This window comes from Salminus brasiliensis, chromosome 24 (genome assembly GCF_030463535.1).
Source record: "Salminus brasiliensis chromosome 24, fSalBra1.hap2, whole genome shotgun sequence".
In the NCBI taxonomy this organism is placed as follows: domain Eukaryota; kingdom Metazoa; phylum Chordata; class Actinopteri; order Characiformes; family Bryconidae; genus Salminus; species Salminus brasiliensis.
In genome coordinates this window covers 2872124-2898934 of record NC_132901.1, presented here as the reverse complement: position 1 = coordinate 2898934, position 26811 = coordinate 2872124, and the positions used below count along the sequence as shown (strand labels likewise).

The following is a 26811-nucleotide window of genomic DNA, read 5'->3' as shown; positions in this document are numbered from 1 at the left end:
CTCTAAAAACTGGTGATAGACAGTTTATTATGGCCTGTTATCAAACAGTGGATTGATCCTTTTTCTCTACTCTGTGATGTTTTAGGCTGAGTGCTGGTATGGTGGTGAAAGTGGAGCGAGCTCTGAGAGCAGTAAGAGCTCCTGCTCCAGTGACCATTGAGGAACTTTCACTCATCCAGAGCAGAACAACGTGGACAGGAGATAAACTGTCCAGAGTCCTGAGCAGCTTAGCTTCTCTCCTGAGAGTTTGGAATGTCCAGTGTCTCAATCTGACTGAACACACAATAGAGGCCCAGTCTCTCACTGTCCTACTGTGTCTCCAGGACCATCTCACCATCAGGTTCCCATGTTTTTCCATTGCATTAGTCAAGGTGTTTTTTAACTAAATAATAAATTGCATTATCTAACTATTAATTTAATGTGTGTGTGTAGGGTGTCTAAAGAGACTCTCCTGCAGCTGGTTTTCTTGGTGTATGAAGCTCAGGAGGGGGAGTTTACTCGCAGTTTCCTACAGAAAGTAGGTGGAGACCTGAGTTCCTGCTCTCTGCAATGGAAAGTGATTCAGTATTTCCTGCAGTATCACACAGTAACTGTGGACGTCAGGAAGAGCAGCATTAAACAGCAGAACATCCGAGAACTTCTCACTGTACTGGACCGAGTTCAGCTCAGAAGGTAAGAGAATGTACGGCAGTGTGTAGATTAACAGGCATGTGCAAATCTTTTATATGGTACACCAGTTCTAGAGCTGGCATGAATAAGTCCATACTCCAGTGTTCATTTATGTCCAGTGTTTGTATCTGGTTGTTTCTATTTGATATTTGGAGGTAGATATTTTGTAAGCCACAATAATAATGAGATGCTTCACTGATGTTGCAGTTACTTGACAATTGTATTCTAAACCCCAAATCCTTTTTTGTAGTTTTTTTGTAAATAAGCTTGCACACTTTCTTGTGAAAAACAAAACACACACAGGAGTACCCCACAAGAATCCATGTCTTGTATATCTTTTATGTAGCAATAAAAACACAAAACACAGAAATGCAGAAAGGCTTGAACGCACTGTGACAGAGTGAAAGTTTTATGCCATTTAAAAAATTCAGTAGATTTACATTCCATCTGCAGAATGACCACTAGAGGGCGTTTGACCAGAGGCTATATTATTGTCTGATAAGGACAATTCTTTGTGATGAGAGGTATTTCGTTAAAATCACAAATTATACCACTGTTGGTGGAGCAGACTCCAGTACAGTGTAGTACAGTGCAGGAGCTGCTTTTCAACTATTAGACCAACAAATTCATAACATTTTTAATGTGCTCATTATTGTTTATATATTACGCATTCATATCAGAATATTATGACCACCCCTGGTTTGTAATGCACCTGACCCTCGATCAGCTCCACTTACCATATAGGAGCCCTGTGTACTTCTATCATTCCAGACTGTAGTCCAGCTGTTTCTCTGCATACTTTGTTATCCTCCTTTCACCCTGTTCTTTAATGAGTAGGGCCCCACAGGACTGACCACCACAGAACAGGGTGGGTCATTCTCTGCACTGTAGTGACACTGATGTGGTGGTGGTGGTGAGATGGTGTGTGTTGCACTGGTTTCAGACACAGCAGTGCTGCTGGAGTTTTTGCAGGGTACATGAAAGGTTAGTTGTCTTAATAGTATGGCATGGTTTGGGAGAGTGGTGCTGGAGCTACTGCTGACTAGCTTAGTTGAGGAGTTAAATTATAGCTAGGGTCAGAAGACAAAAGCAGGCTGAAAGTGGATCCCTGGGAGGCGTTCGAGCACAGGGATGTAATGGGGTAGGTGCAAAGTGGGAGGGCAGGGCTAAGGTCGGGTGATTAGGGGAAAGCATTCAGCAAGGCCATGTCACCAGAGAGAATGCACATGGTTACTAGCTTTATTCGAGCAGGGGTAGAGGACATACAGTGTACAACTGCATGAGGAAAACAAGGAAAACAGGCTGTGCCTCAGATGGGAAACTGTAGAGAAGCAGAGATTCACCTAGTGGGAGTTATGGACGATAGATGCGAAATGTGTCACATTTCTGTTGGAAACTACTTATCATGTCTTTCCAACTCTGCAAAACCTGGAGCAGTGGGTCAGTGAAGACACATGTTGTTAGTCATGCACTGGAGATGAGATGTTGAAACATAAGAAGAGCAAAGGGCAGTGTAATGAGAGCAAGTGCAGATGTGAATATTGGTAAAATGGAACCTGTTGGTAGAAGGAGGTACTAAATTACTCATATGTAAGTAAAAAATGCATATGTATTTTATACATTAGCATGCTTTTCAGCTTTTCTTCTACTTTTGGGTCAGTAGAGCTGTTCAGTGTGTAGTATGTGCCTTACTGTGCAAACAGAAATCTGCTTTTTGACCATCTGCCACCTCATTAATCTGGTGACAGCTGGTTATGGCATCCTTTTTTTGCCAAATCCAAATAGTAAAGCCAGTGTTCCTTTAACTTTGAACTCTGCTTCCAGTTGGATCCTGAAGAACATTTAGTGCCTTTGCTATCTTATTGTATCCTTTTCCTTGTTTGTGCAAGGCAGTGATCTCTGAACCTTTTGCACAACTGTCTTACATGACTTACCTTACTCTTACCAAACTCTTGCCAACCAACCGCAGATGAAGTGTTGAGATTGTTTATAAACTCCACATGGAATTAGTGGCACTGAGGATGCATTAGTGGTGCCAGTGGTGCTAGGTACAACCTTAATCACCGGGTAAGCCAATGTGGTTCTATGGTTGATTGTCGAAGTTAAATAAAAGGTCAGTGACGTGAGCGTGAAGGGTGATTGGTCTGGGCCACCAGGCCACAGCAGGGCTTAATTCAGCAAAACCTTGACGAATGGAGTTGCCTACCTGATCACCCCAGTGAAGAGCTTGCAGGGTTGTAGGTGATTAGAATATGGGTAAAGAGAATAGGCTGGGCCCAATGTGTAACCCTAATTATTATGTGCAGGATGTCATCTTACCCTGTATTATTTTGTGTGTTCTCCGCAGGCTGAACTCCAGCTTTCTGCTCTCCATCATCAGAGAGATCTATGAGACCGGCTCTGCTCACTGTGTGTCCAGCCTGCTGAGTTCAACAGAGAACTGCATCAACCTGAACAGCAGAGAGCTGGACACTGTCCACTGTGCTGCCCTGCGCTTCACCCTCCAGCACTGCAGGACAGTCTCTCTCAGCCTGCTGTGGGCCTCCATACCAGAGGGGGAGCTAGAGAGCATTGTGCCTCTACTCAACCATGTCTCCCACCTCAGGTTTGTAGCTGTTGCTCTGTTGAACAGACTAGTAATAATCCAGCAGATGGGTCTGCTCTTAAAAGTGAATGCTTTTGGTTCTGTTTTGGACTCACAGTCCAGTTGTTGCTAGAACATCAGAGAACCTCTCCTGAGATTAATGATGTGTTTTAATGTCCACTTTTGTCTCTGACTGTGACTGTGTGTGTTCTCAGTGTGGACAGGCTGTTGTTACTGAGGCTGATCCACTGCTGCAGTGTCCAGCAGGGGGCAGCAGCTGCTCTGCTCTCTGCTCTGCAGCACAGACTGGACTTATCCTGCAGCTTCGCTATGGACCTTGCAGAACACACACAGACACACACTCTGAGCACTAAGGACTGCAGAGTCATCTCCATGGTCATCCAGAGAGCCCCCACACACACTCAGCTCATTCTGCAGGACTGTGAGATGGAGGAGGCTGCAGTGGAGCAGCTCTTTAGTGTTCTACACACAGTCAGACTTCGGTAAGATACACACTCAGAGCTCCACACACACTGGAGAAACAGTCTAGAACATCTCTTATGGAATTTATAACATGAGAAGATCAGAATGAAGAACAGTTTGAGGTGTGTTTGATTTCCTAACTGTATATATTTGTGAATATCATCTCTGTCTCAGCTGCAGTAAAGCTCTGCTACTTCAGTTCTTGGCTCTTGTCCATGTGGGGACTGAGCTGGAGTGTGTGAGGCGCGCTGCCTCTCTTTCTCTGGCTCTGGGAGAAGAACTGGACCTCAGTCAGACCCGGTTGGACCTGCAGGCCTGTAGGTCACTGGCGCTGTTTCTGGAACATTCGGAAGGGCTGTCAGAACTGGACCTCGGCCACTGCCAGATCACTGACCACTGCCTGGAGCTGCTGCTTCCACACCTGCACAAAACCTGCATACTGGAGTGAGTGGAAAGGGGGGAGGGGCTAATTTATAGGGCATACAAACCTTTTTTTGTAGTGTCTCTATGATGTGATTTAGTTTTTTGTAAATATGGATGAAGGTCTGATTGAATGTTTGAGATGCTTTAGGAATCAGGACAGTGTGATAATTACCGTCTGCTTTATTTCAGTCTCAGCCACAACGACATCACTGATGTCTCAGCAAAGAGAATTTACCATGTTGTCTCTGTTAGCAGCAACACTCAGACTGTGCGGTGAGTGCGCTTCTTCAATCGGATGTCTAATAGATTATAGTCAGCGGGGAACCCATTAGAGCCTTTTTCTGTCAATTCTTTTTTTTTTAAGTTTAGAATGACACTTGTTTTAAATCTGGAAGTATTACAGACTTCTTGCATCTATGACTGGCAACAAATGGGCTATGTGTTCTGGAGGTTTTTCATACGTCACTGACTGTGAATAGTACTGATAATCTATCCAGGATTTAGGCAGTTTTGAAGAACAGTGATGAATGTTCTCTAGTGAAATAGTCGCTGTTAAACTGAAACGTACAGGATAAAATATTGTGATGTTAAAGTCGGTTACTAACTTTAAACCAGGCATGGAGTGTCCTCCACAAGCTTCACAAGTGTGTCCTTCACAAGCTTCACAAGTGTGTCCTTCACAAGCTTCACAAGTGTGTCCTTCACAAGCTTCACAAGTGTGTCCACTAGTGGTTGGTGTGGCGCAACAGATAACACCACCACCTACCATTGCGTTACAACAACACCATGTGGGAGACCAGGGTTCGATTCCCGGTCTGGGTGACTATGCTGTGCTACACCAATAAGAGTCCCTGGGCAGGACTCCTAACACTACATTGGCCCACCTCTGTAATACGAGTAACCTTGTAAGTCGCTCTGGATAAGAGCGTCTGCTAAATGCCATAAAATGTGTCCTCCACAACCTTCACAAGTGTGTCCTCCACAAGCTTCACAAGTGTGTCCTCCACCAGCTTTAAATGTCCATGTTTCATTTAGAACAGACAAGAAATGTTGAGTTGCTGTTAGCTTTGCACTGACACGCTACTAGAATCCCCTAGGAGGTCTAGCTGTTCTGAGTTCTGCCGTTGGTGATCTTAAAATCTGACAGTTCCAGTTTTCCTGATTTTAGTGTGTTAGTGTTTCCTTACAATGTGGCTCTAGTAGAGTAGTAATAAGTGTGTGTGTGTGTGTGTGTCTACAGACTCTTCAACAACAGGATCACAGACAGACAGCTGTTCCTCTCAGACCGGCGCTTCGAGATCTGGTGATGTTAGTATATCACCACTGCAGTGATTTCATTACATCATCATGATGTTATGTTATATCACATAAACACTGTGTATACCTGTGTATAGTGTTACTGGCCTGTGGAAGACAGCAACATGTAAAAGAGAAAACCATAGGATATATGTAGATATGATTTACTTTATTGGGCTATTAAAGAGTTTCTAGTTTCTAGTTTTTTAGAGGTGTCTAGGGGATATAATGATCGCCACCCCTGATCCAAGGTCATCTGGGGTCTTCAGGATCTACCAACACTCCTGAGAGTCTACGCTGGATCTGAGCAGCACGTCTCTTATAAACCCGCAGTTTTCAATTCATCCCAGGTGCATCTCCTAACCCACACCTGTTCCACCAGCAGCCAGCAGAGGACACACAGGGTCGTAACAATAGACTCACTGGATGTTTTGTACTAAAATGATCAACCACTTTTGTCAGATTGAGAGATTTTTGTGCATTTTTTACAAGCAGAAACTCTTTTATTGTCCAAGGTTTTAAATGATGAGGCTTAATCCTCTGTACAGTACTAAATACTCTGTACAGTTACTTCCTAATCATCAGTCCTACTTTTTATCTTCCACACTGTGTCCTTATTTATTCCCTTTCAGTATCTGTTACTGATGTACATTACATTTCTCTGTACTGTACTGCTAAAAATATACATCCTTTCTGTGAAAGCTCCTTCTGAAAGTAATCAAATAAAAACTGAAATATTGTTATGATGGTCGTGTTCTTCTGATCAGATCATTTCTGATGTTAAAACTTGGTTCACAGATTCTCCTCCTTAGGGCCTCCTAACACATCTCACATTCCAGGCATTTAGGACACAGCTTATTAGAGCTTATTCCAAACATTGTGTTACGAAGCGATTTACATTTCCATCAAATTACAGAACCGGAGCTCAGCTCAGTTTGCTCTGTTTGCTGCTGAGACAAACCGAGGCTACTACAGTCCAGTTAAACCCTGAGTCAGCTGCACTGGTGACCATTAAAAGAAGAGCATATACTGGTTTAAACAGAATTTAGACTCGGTCCAGACCACAAAGTAGATCTGGACAGAGCACTGGCCGAGATCTGATTAGATCTCATTGACCATTTTACACAAACATCAGACAAACACTGCAGAGAACTTTCTACAGAGTGTCTGTTAATACCACCTACAGGACAACACGACCCGGCTGTCCAAACACCCACATTAAACAGCAGTAAATTGTGACAGTAGTTAAATCATGCGACTATTAATCCAGTTCCCAGATCGCTGAACTACAGCTCGGGTCCTGCAGGCGCTCTCTTCCAGCCAAGGCTGTCAATCACTTCATTCCTAAGTGTAACCCCGCCTCCTTACGATAGAGCAGAGTTTAAAATGATACATATAACTAAATTAAAAACAGGCCAGTATTGACACAGAGAAAACTAATTAATTAATTAAAACTAATTATCCCAAATTACAGCTACTGAAAAAACAGTGTAGAGGAGGAAAATGAGATGGGGAAGATGGGCGTGGCTGGTTTTTCACTAAATATATGGGGTGGGCGGAGCTACACATTATACTGGAACCAGCTATGGCTTCACTTTGGTGAAAAAAACTTTCATGTCCATGCTTTTTATTACAGTTATTATTATATTAAGGGTTCTAATCTGATTCAGTCTGATTCAGTTGAACCGAATCAGTTGTCCATTAATCACACACTGCACTCCTATCCACTCGGTTCACAAAGCACACGTGCGGTTCACTGGAGCAGTGCTTAGCAACGCACTTCACGAGCAACACCAGTTCTGTGATTCACACACGTGTCAAAGCGATTCACGAAGCTCACTGCGCAAAGTACGTAGCACAGGTTCAGTCCGCTGCTGGGCTCGCTGAGCCTGTCTCTCCTTCTCTACTGAGGAGATCAGGAATCCACTGCTGCAGCACTCAGTCAGCAGACACAGCTGACCGGATGAATGACGCTTCATATATATATATATACACACATGACAGCATGTTTAGGGGTCGAACATGTGTATAATTTATACAGTGAGTGAGTTTAGTTAGAGAGCTAGTTTAGCCCTGCAGCCGAACGGGGTGCTGTTCTCCGTGTTCACCACCGGGTGGCAGCATTTCACACCTTCATTTTCTGTCTTTTTTTATTTGTTCAGAGATTAACCATAAAATCTCATTTACAACGATATGAAGTGTGATAGGTAGAGTATTCCATATTCAGAAATATACTATATATTTAATACAGATATAATTAATCAAAATCATACACCATTCATTAATTAATAGTTTTTCTTTTATGTATTAAAATGCCGCAGTAATTAATGTATTAATTTGGAATAAGAATTAAATTATTTATCATATATTACATGGTAATGCAGATGGTGTGTGCGCTGCGCAGCTCCAGGGGTCTGGGGTTGTGGGGTCGATCCTGAACATACAGCGATTCATAGTGAAGTCCCCAGCTCTAAATCCTGAGGCGCGTTCACTCTGGTCATTACGGTAAATATAGTGCTGATGAATAAACGCCCCAAAACAGAGAGAACGGGACACTGGAGCTCATTTAATTCATATATTTAATTCATAATTTAATACCTTTATTACACAAACTCTATAAGGAGAAATATAACATCTAATTTAATCAACATGTGTCAGATTGAGCACACACACACACACACACACACAACACACACACACACACACACACAACACGTCGCTGAACTGCCCCTCATCAACACAGTCAACAACAGTGCTATTAACCACAGAACGGGGTGCTGTTCTCCGTGTTCACCACCGGGTGGCAGCATTTCACACCTTCATTTTCTGTCTTTTTTTATTTTTACAGAGATTAACCATAAAATCTATTTTAAGTGTGATAAGTACAGCATTCCTTTCCAGAATAATACTATATATTTAATACAGATATAATAAAAACATACACCATTAATTAATTAATAACTTTTTTTTCTATTTATAAAAACAATTTCTCAATAATGAATGTATTAATTTGATTTAAGATAAGATAATACTTTATTAGTCCTACAGTAGGGAAATTCTCAAAATATTTGGAATAAGAATTAAATTATTTATCATATATTACATTGTAATGCAGATGGTGTGTGCGCTGCGCAGCTCCAGTGGTCTGGGGACACTAGAGCTCATTTAATTTATATATTTAATTCATAATTTAATACCTTTATTACACAAACTCTATAAGGAGAAATATAACATCTAATTTGATCAACATGTGTCAGTTTGAGCACACACACACACACACACACACACACACACACAACACGTCGCTGAACTGCCCTCAACACGCTGTCAACAACACCGTGTTCACCACCGGGTGGCAGCATTTCCTACCTTCATTTTCTGTCTTTTTAATTTGTTTAGAAATTAACCATAAAATCTATTTTACAGATATGTGAGGTGTGATAGGTAAAGTATTCCTTTCCAGAAATATACTATATATTTAATACAGATATAATTAAACAAAAATACACAACAGCAATTATAAAAATAATAATACATTCATTCATTATTTTCTGTTATTTATAAAAAAACACATTCATTTCACACTCATTTAACAATGAAATTGTTATTATATTAAATTGCAATGCAGATGATGTACACAGCTACACAGCTCCACGGGTTTGGTGTTGTCGGGCCGATTCACGAAGCTCACTGCGCAAAGTACGTAGCACAGGTTCAGTCCGCTGCTGGGCTCGCTGAGCCTGTCTCTCCTTCTCTACTGAGGAGATCAGGAATCCACTGCTGCAGCACTCAGTCAGCAGACACAGCTGACCGGATGAATGGCGCTTCAGGAGAAAAGGATTCTGGGAAAACACACACAGACAACACGTCGCTGAACTGCCCCTCATCAATACAGTCAACAACCTGGTGCCATTAAAACTTCTGTACCAGGTAGATCTTACCTTCTGAGCTGAACTCGGTCCAGTACAGTGAGAAGTTCTCGGATGTTCTGCTGTTTAATGCTGCTCTTCCTGAAGTCCACAGTGACGGTGTGATACTGCAGGAAATACTGAATCACTTTCCATTGCAGAGAGCAGGAACTCAGGTCTCCACCTACTTTCTGTAGGAAACTGTGAGTAAACTCCCCCTCCTGAGCTTCATACACCAAGAAAACCAGCTGCAGGAGAGTCTCGTCAGACACCCTAGAAATGATTGAGAAATATTGAATGATTATTATATTAGTAAAAGTAAGATTTAGATGTAGACTAAATTGAAAACACGGGACCTGATGTTGAGATGCAGAAGAACAGAGAGAAACTGGACCTCCATCGTAGATTCGAGAAGCTTCATGCATTGGACTTTCCAGAGCTTCAGCAGAGAAGCCAACCTTCTCAGAACGCTGGACAGCTCCCCCTTCAGCCACGGTGTTCTGCTCTGGACAAGTGGAAGGTCCTCAGTGGTCACTGGAACAGGAACTATCAGTAAAGCAATATTCACACTATAGTGACAAAAGTATTGGGACATCTGCTCAAACATCATTTCTTCTGAAATCAACAATATTAAAAAGAGCTGATCCTGCTTTTGTTGGAGTAACTGTCTCTACTATCCAGAGAAAAAGACTTCCGATTAGATGTTGGAGGAGCATTGCTGTGAGGATCTGATTGCACTGCTGCGTTAGTGAGGTCAGGATGTTGGATGATTGATTACCACCCTAACTCATCATCCCCAACTCAACTCCCATTTGTATATACAGATAGATAACCACCATCATTCCAGAGAACACAGTTCCTCCACTGCTCCACAGCTCAATGCTGGGGGGCTTTATACCCCTCTAGCCCACGCCTGACACTGGGCAGCATGGTGCTAATAGGTTCATGATGTTTATCTGCTCCAGAGAGTCCTATTCTATTCTATTGGTAGTGCTTCTCTATAGGGACAAGACAAGCTGTGTGTGTGCATTTGCACATCTATGTTTTAGCAATGGGTGCAACCTAAAGTTGCCGAACAATGCATTCATTAGAAAGGGTGTCCACAAACATTTGGACATAGTGTATAGACAACAGAAAGAGATTGAATGTTTCACAAGCAGCTTACCATCTAATGCCACTGCAGTTTCCTCACTGGGTTTACTGGTGTCTTCCTCTCCATAGACAGCAGAGACTCTGACTCTGTAGCAGGTGCTGTAGGGGAGAGTTATGGTGTATTCACACTCAGGACCCTCTGTTAGAACAGACTGCCAGCCCTCCAGACCAGCTTCCATGTACTCCACCATGTAGCGGAGAACAGGAGAATCTCCATCAGCTTCAGCGCTCTGCCAGGTAACAGTGAGAGAGTCTGTATTCTGTTTAAGCACTGTAGGCCGTCCAGGTCTGGATCTAGGAGGTGTCTGGAACTCTGTGATTCTGCTGTAGTCACTCATGCTGTTACTGTCCATTACAGCATATCTGAGCTGGTACTGGGTCTCTGGTTTAATCCCTAGAACTACAGAAGTTGATCCAGTTCTCCAGATTTCAATGGTTTTCCATCCCGTATTGAGGACAGTCGCTCCTCTGCAGCTCACTGCTTTGTACTCCACTCTGTACCGATCAGCGAAGGTCATCTCCACACTCTGCAGCTTCAGGGTAACACGGGTTCGCGTCACTGCAACTATTTCTGCAGCTGCTGGTCTCACATCAACTATCAAATTCTGACTCACACCATTCCCAGAGTGGTAAAGGTGAATCGAGGAGCCTGGAAATCGTCCATCAGGCACAGATGCAGCGATGAACTTGGTTTCCTCTGCAGGTTCTTCAGCCTCTCTAGTGAAAAGGAACGAGCGAAGGTCAGACAGGATTTTCTGACTGGTATCAGAAAGCCTGAATGGTGGCTGTACCTCTCGTCTGTTCTCCATAATCACTAACCTGATGTGCTGTTTAAGAGCTGCGAGAAATGGATCTCCACCCTCCAGCGATGTGAGAGTGAAGCACAACACTCTGCCAGCTTGGGAATCTTCAACCAAACGCTTCAGATCATCGTGTGATTTCGCAATGGTGATGTTAGCGGCTCTGCATTCATTCAAAGCCCTCACTTCAGCATCCTTGTTCTGGAGCCACTGATACATGTTCTGTGGACTGAATGGTGCCTGACTGTTCCTCTGCAGAAGGTCCCTCAACCTCTCCTGTCCTTCCTCTCCTTTCTCTCGGGTGGTCCTAATGCAGGAGGCCAGTCTTCTCTGAAATGCTGCTTGGTACTGCTGCAGAAGCAGGGCAAACTGACACAGAGTGGCCTTCAGAGCTACAAACCAGGTAATTCCACCAAGATTAGAGAAACCAGACATCATATCCTGACAAAGCCCCAGATCCCTCCTCACGAAGTCCAGATGGTCCAGAACTCTCTCTGCTCGATGCAGCAAGTCATCACTTATTTCTTGAAGCACAGAAGCAGGTGTCTGTTCCAGGTTCTTCAGAGGGTAAAGCCAGGCTGTGAGAGGAACTGCTCTCCCACCATGTGGTCCTAAGAGCTTCTGGTGATGGCCGTAAAGCTTCACGGCTGTTTGAAAGTCCACAAGACCTCTGAAATCCTCTGCATCAGTGTAGACAGAGCATTTATCCGAGGCACAACCTGCTTCCTCACGGTCACTGCTGAGATCGGAGAGAAGGTCAGCTGCACCCGAGCAAGAGATCATCTCGCTAACTGAGGCCTTCAGCTCTTGAACACCATCACTGCTTTCACTGTCTTTGTCAAAGACGAAAAACGCTTGGCCTCCGTACAGCACAGCTACTACCACATGTGTTGCTGAGCTCTGATTGGTCACTGAGAGAGGAGCTCCATTGCGTAGCAGTCTGTGACTGAGCATGTCCAGCCTGGTGGAGGTTCTGTAGTGTAGCGTGACTCGGTCCTGCAGCTGGGACTGAGTTGGGTGCTTCAGAAAGGCAGCAGCTCCAGCCACCTCCACCAGCCCTGATACTACACTAGCTCTCAGAGCAGTGGTCAGGCCCAGAGCTCGGAGTCTTTCCTGCAGAGAATCTCCCTCTAAAATCCTCACATCTGTGTGGGGTCGAGGAAGAGACAGCTTCATTGATGATACAGTGTCAACATCCCACAGAAAAACATCTGGAATAAAAGAGAACAAACCATTTAGAATATTTTTAAAACTACTGGTGCTAGAAATGAAGTACAGTATATGGACAAAAGTATTGGGACACCTGTTTATTCATTGATTTGTTGGAGTAATTGTCTCTACCGTCCAAGGAAGGCTTTCTTCTAGATTTGGGAAAAGCATTGCTGTGAGGGTGTAATTGCATTCAGTGATGAGAGCTGCATGATGATGATCACCCCACCCCATCATCATCATCATCATCATCCCCAATTCCCAAACCCAAAAGTACTGGATGACACACCATCCATCATTCCAGAGAACACAGTTCCACTGCTCCACAGCTCAATGCTGAGGGGCTTTATACCATTTTAGCCCATGCCTGGCTTTAGGCACTGTGGGGTCTACAGGCACTAGACAAGCTGTGTTTGTGTGCATTTGCACATCTGTGTCAGCAATGGGTGCATGCCTAGTGTATATGTAATGGTGCTGTAAAGGTGGCCTTATAAGCATCACCTGAGTGAACTACTGCCATCAGATCTCTTAGAAATACACTCTGAAGAGAAGCAGAAGTGCAGCTCTGCTGATGTTGTGTCAGGGCTACAGAGTCAGGGTTGCTCCTCATGTAATCAGCTACAGGGACACACTACTATATACTAACGGTATAACATGACTGGCTGCTGGACATGTCTGTCTCTATGTGCTCCACTCATGCACGGATCTGGTTTTACGTCATAAGAGGGACATTTTCAGCCTAACATTTTAAGGTGTAATAATGTGAGCCAATGTGAGCCCAAACCTGAGCTGAGAGAATCACTGCGGCAGTCGTACAACATCCCCAGCTTCAACGGACGACCGACTGCAGCCACCTCAACGAAGTCCGGACTGAAATCTGAAGGGAAAAATAATAAATCTCTTAAAGTGGTTTAACTGAGTAATCGTGGAAGTGCCTGCAGACTGACAGACGTTACAGACCTGCATCATGAAAATCCAGCTCTGCACAGATGAAAGCATAACGGTCACCTTCGTCACGTTTCTGCACCACTTCAGCCAGAGCGCAGTTTCCGGAGTTCCTTCTACACTGAGGGCAGGAGGAGCTCCCTTCATAGGTTGGTGTGTTCCCGTAGTTCTGGCTGCAGGTCTTGCAGTAACTGTACCCACAGTGGGTGGACACTGGCCCCTTCATCTCGTCTGTACACACTGGACATCTGGATGATAATTCACTGTGTTTATGTCATGCAAATCACAACCTTTTGAGGAGGTGTCTATAAACATGTGGACATATGGTGTAGCTTTTAGAGTGGACGGGAACTTAAGTGAGGACGTACCTATTATTTGAAGTGGATTCATCTCTGAAGGTCGCTGGTGGATCCATGGACTGGTCACTTTTTGTAGACATGCATGTCGCCATAGACGTTCTCTCCAGCTTCTTCCTGCGTACAGAATCAAACATATGGAATCAAACCTTTTGATGTGGTAAAAACTGCTTCCTCAAAAAGACAGAGGTCACTCTGTAGTCTCAAATGACCAAAGAGTAGCCACAACCTAAAAGTACGGTCAGGGAAAGAATGAGAATAAGTCCAATCTATGGCTTCACCTGGGAGCCTGGTCCTCTCTCTCCACATGGAAGACCACTGGTGGATCCATGGACCGGTCACTCTTCATAGAGAGGTGTGATGATGTAGTTCTGTCCCGGTTGAGCCTCAGAGTGTGAGAAGAGACTCCTTTTTAATCCTCGACTCAGTATTACCTGTATACTTAGTTTACAGCTGTGCCCAGATGTTTATATACACTATATCCAGAAGTCTGTGGAGTCAGAAATGCAGGTAACTACAAGCTACTCATTATTCATGTATGAGAAGATGATACCTCAGACAATCCACCTGTATAAAGATCAGCAGTTTTCCTAAACTGAGAAACACAGGGAAATCAGGACCCTTGACAACCGAGCAGACCACCACACCTGTCTAGATCAGTTCTTACTTCAGATCTGTAAACATCCACAGGTGTTTGCTGTGGAAGAACACTTTATATCTGAAAGGATGTGGAGCTGATCCAGAAGCTCTTACTGAGAAGAGCAGCCTTCAAAACAGAAGCATCACACTGCTGAAGCTGCTGCTGTCCTCAGAGCCATGGACTGACCACCCCGAGAGTCCAGACCCTTAACGTCTCTGAACGTGGCTGGAAGGGCCTGGATGGTGAGAAGCAGGAAATGCTCAGATTACTGAGACTGATCTTTGGAGGTGTGGAGAGATCTCAGAAGAACAGAAGCTGTGATGTCTAGGTTAGAGCTGTGCAGAGATTCAGTCACGTGTCTAATCGATCCTCATCAGTACAAATCAAACCATTAAAAGTGTTTTATGGAAACTTACTGCAGTTCACGCTCCACACTTCTTCAGCAGGTTGTGGGGAATCCGCCTGCACGCCTGTTTCTGTGTTGTGGGAAAACCCAGATCAGGTGACATGAGAGCGCAGTCTGATTGGCTGTTCGGAGGAGCGGCGCCCTTTTATTAAAATCATTAATTGAGTGTTTAAGCTGCTGTTCGAGGAACAAACTCTCAGTATGTGACTTTAGTTGGGGTGAACATGATCATGTGGTTTTTAAGCCTATTTAAGATCAAGATCTTCATTTTTAGCTCGTGTGTCAAACTCGCTGCACTACAACTCCCAGCATGCACTGCAAAGTCAGGTTTATTATTATGTTGCTTCCATATTCTCCTAAAATAGCCTTTGAATTTAGCTCTTCTCTATATAACAACATAATATAATCTTAGAAACACAGGGTGTCTTTTACACTTTTAGTATCGGAGGGACACCAAAACGTCTGGTAGAGCACACACACTTAATTCATGTGCTTTTATTATATATTTATCTATTTATATATTAATTTGTAGATACGTATTATTTACGTCGTTAGTCGTAAGTAAGTTAGTTTAGCGAATGCCGTCAAAAGCGGAATTTGTGCGCTTGCCTCACTGAGCAACGTCTGGAGCACTAAGCTGTCACTCAAAGCCTATTAGCCAATGAGAACGCCACTCCTGGGGAAAAACCCGCCCACCTCAGAGGCTTGAGTCAGAACTTCAAACTAAAAGTCCGGCAGCGAAGAGAAACCAGCAGAGAGAACTGTGGACAAAAAATATCAAAAAAGCCATAGTGATAAAATAATTATTACAGTATCTATATTAATTATAATTATTATTAATTATTAATTAATTAATTAATTATTAATTATTAATAATACGATCACACAGATTATTTTTTTAAACTTCTGAGTTTTACTTTTAATATTTTTTTGTTGCTTATTTTTTTTAGTTATTATTCACTTTAAATGTTTTGATTGAATTTAATACGGTTTGTTTGATTATTTTACGCAGATCTGATTCCCTGGTTAAGCCATCATGGTTACAGAGTGAGGAGAAGCGGGGCTGAGAGACTCTTACTGTATTTAGGAGAACAGAAAGTGAAAGAGAAGAGAGGAGGGCTTTCTCTCCAGATACACGTGCTTTGGTGAATGACAGTAGCGCTATCATTTTTATAATTTTATATCTGACTCTATGTAGGACGAATGACACGTATAAGATGTAATAGCGTTAGTGGTTTTGGTGAACAGGCCGGATCTGCAGGAGAACCGAGTCTTCAGTCAGAACAGGACAGCTGCCACGTTATCGACACCCTTTAAACGAGTTAAGATGCATTCATAGGGTGTTAAGTTCTTCTGTGATATAGAAGTATGTCTCAGAATGAAACACTGACTATGCTAAGCTAAGGTTTTATTGACTGGTTTACACAGGAGACAGGTAGCACTTGTAAAACTATTGTAATATCATAATTTCTGAAGTTTTGGGTAGTGTTGCTGTCTGTTTCTGTGTCCTCTCGGTGCGGTCAGTGTGTGGGACATTTGTAGCGAGGTTAGCTTTAAGCCTAGCACCTGTTCATCACTTCTCTGGGTTTGGCTTTCTCTGTATTACTAGTATTACTGGCCAGTGGTCAGGGCGAACCTTGTTTGCTTTCCCTGCTTTCGCTTCACCGCTTTGCCGAGTTTGAGGTCCTTCTACTTCTGTTCTCTTTATGTGTTCTTCTGTTTTTATCAGTAGGGAAGACAAAATGCGGATAACGGTCCAAAATGATGACACCGTTCCTGCACCCAGATCTGTGGTCAACACGAAAAGTGACCAGTCGGTGGAGGTGTCAGTCACGTTCAGTAACATGCATGTCACAGTGGACTTTGAGTAAGTTAGAATTTTTCCTTTATATGAACTTTATTTGTCTCTTTGGGCCTGAAGCCTATCCCTTCTTACCTGAATTCAAAACTACGGAACCACATCATCTAAACTATTGTGTTTATGTAACACATCCAGATCTCAGAGACTTTAGGAGTTCAGGATTAGCCCTTAGTTTTCTTAGGATTTTCTGATGCCTAGAGAAATTAAATAGAAGTTAACATAATAAAGATAATTATAGATTATAGATCATTACAGATTAATAACAGAAACTGCTCGTTTAACTTCAGTTTGAACCAGAAAAGACTTCCTTCTTCGCCCAACATCTCCATGACAAGTGACCAGTCAAAGGGTCGACCAGATACATTCATAGGATGGGATGATGTTGCACCGTAAGTCCTCACATTAAGTGTTGGATTGGATATGTTGTATTTTTATTTTTGTACACAGTTGACAAATGATTATTCTAAATTGATACAACGTTATTAATCAAGGAGAAAAATATTTTATCAAGGGCAACAAATGACCTTCAGCATCTGTTTTACAATGTTCTTAATTATAATTTAACATTTATAACTATAAAATATTATAACTATAATACCTGAAAACATTGTCTTTGTTTTTAAAACTCAGTTTGAACCAGGAGAGACTAAATTCACCAGCTTTATCATACACCTCAATGAAGAGCGACAAGTCAATAGATAGACACATCATCTTCAGAAACGAACCCCCCTCTCCAAATATGAGGTAAATATGCGTGTTGTTTTTAGTCATAAGCATTGGAAAGGTGGACCTTTTTAAAGTTCAGGGATGAAATTCCCACATTTCACAGCTATAACCTGCATGTTAAAGGCTGCTTTTCTGAAAATGTTACAAAGCTTATTGTCTTGTGACACACGAATCTTGATGTTTACTTCATACCTTTCAGCAAGTTTTTTATATCCATTTATTATTATATATATGATTTATTATATTATGAAAATATCTATACTTAAGCTTTGTTAAGAAGTTGACATAGTGATGATCATTACTAAGAAAAGATTAAAAGCTGAAACTGCTCTGTTAACTTCAGTTTGAACCAGGAAAGACTTACTTCTTCAGCCCCATCGAACATATTGATGAAAAGTGATCAGTCAGTGAGTCGACCAGTTACTTTGAGAGGATGGAATGATGTCACACTGTAAGTCCTCATGTTTATGTTGGATTAGATATGTTAGATATAGTTTTCATTTTTTTACACTACTGACAAATGATTATTCTAAACTAACACATCACAAACAAACACTATTAACTGAGAAGAAACCTTTTATAGAAGACTACAAACCACCCTCAGCATCCAACGTTTCACTGATTACCTTCAGTATTAGTGATATATTTAGTCTGAAGAGGCAGCCTCATTTACTAATGTGACACTAAACATACTAGTTATTCTGCAGTGTTAAAGCCCTGTTTCATGACAGGTTGCAGAGGTTTTCCATCACATAGCAAAATTTGGTAACACTGTGGTGGTGTAAATGTAATTTAATGTTTTTTAGTAACAGTAAACCACACAGCACTGATTTGTGTAACTATAATAAAATGTCCAAATGACAGTAATTATAAATACTAAATACATTATTCTTTTTTTTATATATAAAACTCAGTTTGAACCAGGAGAGATTTCATTCTCCAGCTTCATCATACATCTCTATGAAGAGTGAAAAGTCAGTGGATAGACACATCACCTTCAGAAATGAAACTCCCTCTCTAAATATGAGGTAAGTGTGTGAAAGTCTGTGATTGGTAAATTTGTTTTCATTTGTGTTTCCAGTTTTTTTAAGTTTCCTATCATAAGTACTTGAAAGTAGTACTTTTAAAAAAGTGCAGTAAAGAAATCCCCTCACACAGACTATGGTATTTTTATATAATGTAATTTAAAGGCTGGATTAAAAAAAAAATCTAATGCCTTGAGGAATTCAGTAGAGACTGATATAGTTGCTTTGTACACTGAAACACACTGTTCTTATTTATAAAACTCAGTTTGAACTAGGGCTGTGTATTGGCAAGAACCTGTCGGCACGATACAGGAGTTATATTAAATGAATTCTATTAAATTATAAGGAGATATAATATTGTAATACTGTGAAAAACCACTGTCTGCAACCAATCTTTACATCTATACTATTAATATTTTTTTTACTGTGTTTAAGAATTGATACAGGTTTGCAAAACATAATATCGCCATACTTTTTTTGTTTTTTGACACCTCTAGTTTGAACCAGGAGAGACTTTATACTCCAGCTTCATCATACATCTCTATGAAGAGTGATAACTCGATGGATAGACACATCACCTTCAGAAATGAAAATCCCTCTCTAAACAGAAGGTAAATGTGTGCAAAATGTGGCATTTCTTTGACTACTGTTGTTTGTACATTTGTTTTTTGCGTTGCCATCTCTTACTTTTTAAATGCATGAGGGAATTTCATCAATGTACAATTTACAACAATCACAAATCAATTAAGGTTTATTTAAAATCTTTGAATATTAAGACTTTAAATACAACCACAACCCTGTCATCAACAGTCTGGATTCTAGTTTTCTAGATTCTTTGTCTTTGCTCTCTCTTAATGCACAGCAAGCATGGCTTCCCATATTCAAACTGCTCTGTAACGAAGACCACATTCCCCCATCCCCAGAATGATGCATAAAATATAGATTGAAAAATGGAAAAAAGACGTATTTATGTAATGTAAAATAAGATATAAAACAAGCAAGATTCATTAAAATAGTTCAAACCAAGGGTAGAAATCTAGAACAACGAGTGGAAAATAAACATAATATTTAACAAGTAACTAAAAATAATAAAAATAAATTGAAATATTTGTTTAATTTCAGTTGTTGCTTTTACACACCTGTTATTATATTATGGAATTCTGTCATTTTATGGAATCATGTAATTCTATATACATGTTAAAGATATGTATAATAAGATAACAAGAGGACAAAAAACATTATCAGTTTGTACCTACTTGCTATGCTAAAATCTCTGGACATATAACAGCATTTTTTTTAGCTATACAGTTTAGGTGGAGGTTGATTTAATAATATGTATTTAATTTTTTTCACAGAATGAAGGTAGAAGCAGCATTTCCAGCTCCAACCTGTGCATTGGTTGCTACTAATCAATCAATGGATCAGCTCATTGGATTCAAACATGGGTAGGTCAACCAGTCCCCAAAACATTTTATTCAAAGTTTCAAAAATATTTGAAAGAGTCTAATTTGTAGCAAAATACATTATTGACTCTGTGCCTTACATGTTGATATGTTAATTTTAGTTTTCCAAAAGCATGAAGGATTGTAGAAGGTCAAAACAGCACTGTTTTCCAAGCAACAAAAATAATTGGACACCTAAATAAATTTACATTGATTTGTCCTAAACTTGATTAGGTTTGTCGTGTAGCTCACTGAATAGGCCGAATGTAGTGAATCAGCCGAGACATTTTTTGTTACACTCCATTTATAGAGTGAATGTTAATAACACTAGTGGTGGCTTACAGTTCAGTCGAATACCGTCACTAAACATTATAACGGTACAATATTCGAAGCGAAACGATCTTGATCTTTTTCTCTACCTGTAGGTCGTGGTACATTTCAAAACACTATGTTGCAGTGTGATATAATGCAGTATGATACAGTGCAATGCACTGCAATATCATTTGAATGATCTGTATGAACTGTTATAGGTAACATACAGTATCTAATTCAGACCAAACGAAATACTAAAGATGAAACCTGACATTTATGTTTGTAAACATTTCTCAGACTGTAACATTTTGCTTTGTATTTCTACATTGTGTTTTTACATCAATATGTTTGACAAACAGAATGAAGCTAGAAACAACATCTCCAGCTCCAACATGTGCATCTGATGCCTCTTACCATTTAACGGATCGACCCTCTGGGCTCAAACGGTGTGTTTTCTTTTCAGTACAGAACAAGTTCTTACTGTTGTTTTTTTTAGTATGGATACATTTCCTATTTCAATATGTACAGTTTACTTTAAGTTTATTTTTTTTAAGACAACCATGTACTCCATTAGTGTTGGACACAGATGGGATTTGGCCTCCGCTTTTAACCCATTTGTGCCGTAAACAGACACACATACACACTAGTGAACAAACACACACAGTGACAGTGAGCACACATGCCTGGAGGGATGGGCAGCCCATGCTGTGACGCCTGGGAAGTAGAGAGGGTGACGGGCCTTGCTCAAGGGCCAAAAAGTGGCAGCTTGCCAAGCCCAGGTATCAAACCCACAATTCGGTCAGCAGCAGTCTAGCTTGTAGTTTCTTTGTCTTTCTCATTCTTTTCCAAATTTTTCTCATTTCCTAATTTTTTTGTAAACTATGTTGATTATTCGCACCATCCATTTAGCTTTTAGCTTTCCAGACATCAAGTCTTGACATGAATTGCTTCACATTCAGATTTTTTTTCAGTGCTGCTATACTAAATGTTATGTTGCTGATATTTTCTGATTGTATCTGCCGGTCTCCATTACCCTTGGACACAGTTACTGTAAGACCTGCTTCCAGACCTACTGGACAGAACCAACCGAAGGAAGCTACACCTGCCCTCAGTGTAGCAAAAGGTTTAAAACTCGTCCTGCACTGAACCCAAACTCAGCTCTGGCTGAAGTGGTGCAGAAACTGCAGCAGGCCGGGTTCAGTCCTGCTCCTCCTGCTCACTGTTACGCTGGACCTGAAGATGTGTCCTGTGATTTCTGCACTGGGAAAAAGCTCAGAGCGGTGAAGTCCTGTCTGACCTGCTCTGCATCTTACTGTGAAGCCCACGTGAAGCAGCACTACACAGTACCAGCCCTGCAGAGACACACACTGGTGGACGCAACTGTAGATCTGGAGGAGAGGTTCTGCAAGCTGCACCACAGAGCTCTAGAGGTCTTCTGCAAAACTGATCAGACCTTCAAATGTCTTATGTGCATCATGGATGAGCATGAAGGGCATGAAACTGTACTGTCCAAACATGAAGTACCTTCTGTTGAGGTGGGTAAATTACTAGAATGTGATTTTTAATTAACTAAACATTTCAACCCAAAACGTAAACATTATAGATATATTTATCTTATATATATTTATATTATATTATATTATATTATTATATTTAAAATGTTATATTCTAGCAGTTTTGGCAGTCTTTCTAAACAGCTGATGAGCTGTATCAGTTAGGGGGTGAATAGGGAATGATACATGTTGGTCCTTAGTTTTACACAGTGGTCAGGAAATCACAAGTTTGAATGGAAGATCATATCATAGACTTTTACATCATCCATCTTCTTGTGTGGTCATTAAAAACATCATAAAAAAACATTATTTTTGCACATAACAAATAAATCAGCAGGTTGTGAACAGTGTCCCGGATCCAGTCTACGTTACAGAGCAGCTTGAATATGGGAAACCCCGCTTAATCACTTGCAATGCATTAAGGGAGCAGCAGATGATGCTCCAACTTCTTCAGGAACTTACAGTAAGGACTGAGGTATACAGCAGCATTGCAGCAATTCACTTGCAAATGTTTGCAATCTATTTTATTTGTATATTAAACTATTATGACTCTTGTTTGCCTTTTTTTTACAGACAGCTGAGAGTGAGCTGGATTATGTGTCAGAGCGCAATTATAGAAGACTTGATCAAGCTAAAGGTAGGTTCTATTACAGCCATTGTAATGAAGTAAGTCATCAGTGCTAATGTAAACCACTGCCACAATCAGTTTGTAACATCACAGCTTTTGAACTGGTTCTTGTGCTCAACAGAAGTTAATTGTTTATTCTGTATATTGGGGAAACCAGAACATCTCGAGCGATGTCGTCATGTTTTCCTTCGTTAAATTGAATGTATCTATTTTATCTAAGAATGAACACATAATCGCCTTTGATAATATTTGATAACGTAAAAAAATAAAAAAATAAATTAAAGGAACAGACTTAAATTTGTTTTGGCACTTTGGAAACAACATCTGTCATTCAATCAAAACACTATGCATGTTTTATTATCATTTTAAAAAGAAAGGCTATCAAGTTCACCCCTTTTTTCATTTTATTACCTATATTTCATTTTATATATCCATCTCGTTGCACTCGGGCCTGCAGTGGGACGGGGGATCTGACGCACCTCAGATTCGAAACTTGAATGCACTTCAGTGATGAAACACAGCTTCGTTTCCAGCGATCCTGTGATTGTTGTTTAGTCAGATTGTTTTTTATTAAATATTATTTATGCTGATTATTTTGAGAGTCTGAGCCACTGTGTCGATGGTTGGTGTTTGTGCTCACTGAAGTTTTGTGCTGTGCTTCTTTTTTTTCAGGAGACTTCTTGCTTTTCTTCTGTTGTCTTGTTTTGTTTTTTCTGTTTGGTCTTTGCAGTTTATTCAAACACCTTCTGCTCGTATGAACTTTCGGGAACAAACTGAGCCCTTCAACACAGATGCACAAAGCCACCGTCATTCCAGCGAACTACGCTAACCCAGAAGGTAACACACAGAATTCCTGGACTGTCGAAGGAGCAAGGATATATCCTATATATCCTATATTTTATCTGACCACCCCCAATTTGGACTACCAGCTACCCAGTCCGTACATAATCAATCAGGATTTGAACCAGCGATCGCAAGGATATATCCAAAGGACAGAGCTACAGGTTTTACACGTCTTAAAAGACTGGATGAAAGTTTTTTGAACTCTTGAACAGATTTTTATATCTTTTTGTAGTTTTTATATATTTTTTCTTTTTCTTTTTCTTTGCTTTGATTGTGATTTTATGGTTTCTGTGCACTTTTGGGTTTAGTAAACAAAGATAAAACGGTTCTCTCCTAATTGATTACATCTTCTGAAAACGTGTTTGCAAAACGGCAATACAAAACTTAAATACACAAGAATTAAGCATTTGCATTTCAGGAGTTTGGTGTTTCTAATATTTTTTCAACAGTATAATTTGGCCGAAAAACATGCCCATGATTTTCGATCATTATTAACAATTATTTTTAATCATTACCTTTCAGTTTTAACCAAACCGAGCAAAATTTAGGTCCTTTGCTCAAAATGTATCACTGTAAATAGCTAAGCAAGTAAAAGATGACCGGACATAAAGTTAAAGAGCATGTTTTACGATGCTTAGGTCGTGTTTAGGATCATTATTCTGCTGTAGAAGCTTTTTTTTCTTTTCATCTTTATCCTGTTTACAAACTATGTGGTGTTTGCTTCCAGAATTTGCTGGTGTTTAATTGAATTTGTTCTTCTACACTTGGAGATGTTCTCTGTGCCACTGGCTGCAGCACAAACCCAATGCATGATCGGCCCACCCTGTGCTTAACAGTTGGAGAGGTGTTCTTCTCCTGGAAACAAAATTCTCTCTGAAAGTTCTCAACTTGACCTCCATTGTTCCTGTTGAAGGAACATCATGTGCCAAATTTACCTTTAAAAAAATAGCAGCTTCAGAATCATTCTGATGGTACTCTGACTAGGGAAGCATCAGTGCTGATATATGTATAGTCTATGGTGTTGCCACTCATTGGTCTCTCTTCAACCCCTATATACAACAGTGGCTGTACATTCCAACGCTTGATCGAATAAAAGGATGTTTACATTTATTTTTTCACTTTCTGCTCTCAGAAAACATCATGGTAAGCTATGGATTTGGCTAAGGGAGCGTGATGGACTAACAGTGGCGCGAATGTGGCTACGTAGAGGGTGTCTGCTGCATTCTTTCTTCTCTGGCTTGCTGTAGCTGCTTCCTGCATCAGACTCAAAACTCTAGCGCTGGCCTACAAAGCCACGACTGGACCAGCCAGCCCCTCTGTACTTGATGGCAGTGGTCAAAAGCCGACTCTGTGGATTCCCCTACTGACTAGGGCAACACTGTGGAACCCACAAATGCCTAATTGCTGCCCCATCTCTAACCTCCCTTTTCTGTCTAAAGTACTGGAGTAAGCTCCACTGCTACTTATCAGCTAACAGCCATTTCAGCCCTCCCATCGCTCAGAAACTGCCTTAATAAAGATCACCTATGACCTTGTTGTGTCTGCAGAAGCTGGTTCAGAACATATCTGCCTGACAGAAAGCAGTCTGTTTCCCTTGGTGGCCATACTTGCATACATATTACGTGTGTTGTGATTAGGGGGTTCCTCAAGGCTCAGTCCACAGGCCTCTTTGGTTGATTGTGTACTTCTTCCTCTGCTGTATTACTCACCTTACCCCACCTCCCAACCTACATGGGTATGGTGATGGTGCTTTCTCTAGGCTGGCTCCCCGACTCTGGAACTCACTTCCCTCTCTCTTCTCTCTTGCTAGTAGTACTTGTAGTAGTAGGCTCCCACCTGAGCATGGTATAGCCCCTCAAACCACGCCCTGGGACTCCTCCTCTGAGACAAATGGGGCAAAGAGGGAGACTGCCTCTATATTGTGTCCAAAGGTCTCAGGCCACATAGTCTCCAGATCAGCTTCTGATCAGAATGTGTGTTGATTTATTGGTTATTGATCTGGGCTCATCGCCATGATTGTCCAATAGGCTTTAACAGCCAGCTAACATATGCTTCTGGCTGGACTTTCAGGTGTTACCAGTAAGAACCACTAGAGGGCAGCATTTCATCAGCAGTTCACACTCCATTCACAGTGTCCTGCAGGTCATTATCAAGCACTAACGAGCCCAAGAGGTCCGCTGCAGCTCCTGTAGGGCCTCTTTTTACCAAGTATTCCCTTGAAGCTCATCTACATGCTGATTGAGGCCTTGAACAATGAACAGGCAGGAGGGGGGTCATGGTCTTACGAGTCTCTTACGAAGCCCCGGGGTAAACGAACAGCCTCCTGCAACCAGAAGCCATGTGTAATGGATTGCTGGCCCGTCAGACAACATGGCCACAGTGGAGCTATATGAAAAGCTGGTGGTTTGTTATAAAACAATTACATGCACTATATGGACAAAAGTATTGGGACACCTGGTCATGCAATGTTTCTTCTGACAACAAGAGTATTAAAAAGAGTTGATTTTGAGGATCTAGTTAAGGATCCAGAGTCGAGATTGGAAAATTGGAGGAGTATTGCTGTGAGGATTTGATTGCATTCAGCAACAAGACATCAGGCTGTTGGATGGTCACCACTCCACCTCATCATCCCAAACTCCCCAACGCATCCCAAAAGTATTAAATGGAGCGCCATCCATCGTTCCAGAGAACACCGTTCTTCCACTGCTCCACAGCTCAATGCTGGGGGGCTTTACACCCCTCTAGCCCTTGCTCTAGCCTTGCACTCTAGCCTACTTCTACATACATGCCCACCTAAAAGCATCCATTGATCTGGACCTCCAGGTGAGATGTCCATCAACAGATTTTCCGTTTGTTTTCGGTCAGTGATTTCCCACCCCATTCCAGGGCGACAGTAGGGCTCGAGGAAGGGTTCTCATAGTCTCTGTTTCAGCTCAGGCATGTTATTCTTCCCTCTTTCTGCATGTCTTCCTTTCTAAACAACTCCAGGGTCTGTCGTCCGCTCAGAGTAGACAGCGTGGGAGCGGCGGTGAGAGCAGAGCGTTCCTCATTCTTCTCTGAGAGCCCTCGTTCGTTCACTGATGGCTTCATCCAGAAATATCCAGAAATATCTCACTGGAGCAGAAACATAATAATATTGAGTATGTCCCCCTCCCGCTCCACCAAAACAGCTCTGACTTGTTGAGGCATGGACTCCACGAGACCTCTGAAGGTATCCTGCTGTGGTATCTGGAATCAAGACGTTAGCAGTAGATTCTTTAAGTCCTGTAAGTTGTGAGGTGAGGCCTCAGCATCAGTGAGCGTTGAGCATCCATGACCCTGTTGCTGGTTCACCGGTTGTCCTTCCTTGAAGCAATTTTGGTACAGGTACTGACCACTGCATACCGGGACACCCTGCAAGACCTGTCTGATGTTTGGAAGATGTTCTGACTCAGTCGTCTAGAACATCCCCGTTTGTCAAAGTGTCTCAGGTCCTTACGCTCGCCCATTTTTCTGCTTTCAACACCTTCGTCACCTTCAAGAACTGTGGTTTAATGTTATGGCTCATTGG

The 26811-nt window shown here is 41.6% G+C and overlaps 3 protein-coding genes across 11 annotated transcripts in view; 2 read left to right on the top strand and 1 right to left on the bottom strand.

Moving 5' to 3' along the window:
- The window catches only part of LOC140546550 (uncharacterized), a 35903-nt gene extending 29724 nt beyond the window's left edge, over window positions 1-6179 (top strand). The window contains exons 19-25 of the mRNA XM_072669903.1: window positions 86-340; window positions 433-672; window positions 3017-3274; window positions 3469-3756; window positions 3911-4180; window positions 4349-4432; window positions 5400-6179. Coding sequence (XP_072526004.1) covers window positions 86-340; window positions 433-672; window positions 3017-3274; window positions 3469-3756; window positions 3911-4180; window positions 4349-4432; window positions 5400-5466 — 1462 coding nt within the window. The 3' untranslated portion in view covers window positions 5467-6179. The remainder of the gene's footprint in view (window positions 1-85; window positions 341-432; window positions 673-3016; window positions 3275-3468; window positions 3757-3910; window positions 4181-4348; window positions 4433-5399) is intronic.
- Window positions 6180-8976: 2797 nt separating this feature from the next.
- On the bottom strand, window positions 8977-14931 carry LOC140546474 (stonustoxin subunit alpha-like). 6 transcript variants are annotated; one of them, XM_072669757.1, is made up of 9 exons: window positions 14379-14931; window positions 14107-14211; window positions 13838-13942; window positions 13485-13717; window positions 13309-13401; window positions 10529-12526; window positions 9720-9909; window positions 9397-9636; window positions 8977-9297 (listed from the first exon to the last, which is right to left on the bottom strand). In XM_072669757.1, exons 2-9 carry the CDS (start codon window positions 14172-14174, stop codon window positions 9282-9284), a joined length of 2943 nt encoding a protein of 980 aa, XP_072525858.1. In that variant the 5' UTR covers window positions 14175-14211; window positions 14379-14931; the 3' UTR covers window positions 8977-9281. The 6 variants fall into 6 exon arrangements, with proteins under 6 accessions (XP_072525858.1, XP_072525859.1, XP_072525857.1 ...); XM_072669758.1 differs by having other exon boundaries at window positions 14579-14931; XM_072669756.1 differs by having other exon boundaries at window positions 14107-14700; window positions 14882-14929.
- Window positions 14932-15992: 1061 nt separating this feature from the next.
- On the top strand, window positions 15993-24351 carry LOC140546563 (uncharacterized). Of its 4 annotated transcripts, XM_072669930.1 has the most exons (13): window positions 15993-16192; window positions 16604-16738; window positions 17020-17121; window positions 17363-17476; window positions 17802-17909; window positions 18373-18486; window positions 18981-19094; window positions 19839-19928; window positions 20597-20683; window positions 21283-21772; window positions 22125-22265; window positions 22364-22427; window positions 23091-24351. In XM_072669930.1, the coding sequence occupies exons 2-13, from the start codon at window positions 16614-16616 to the stop codon at window positions 23174-23176; spliced, it is 1635 nt and encodes a 544-aa protein (XP_072526031.1). In that variant the 5' UTR covers window positions 15993-16192; window positions 16604-16613; the 3' UTR covers window positions 23177-24351. The 4 variants fall into 4 exon arrangements, with proteins under 4 accessions (XP_072526031.1, XP_072526028.1, XP_072526030.1 ...); XM_072669927.1 differs by having other exon boundaries at window positions 15993-16738; window positions 22128-22265; XM_072669929.1 differs by having other exon boundaries at window positions 15993-16738; window positions 22125-22253.
- Window positions 24352-26811: the final 2460 nt, after the last annotated feature.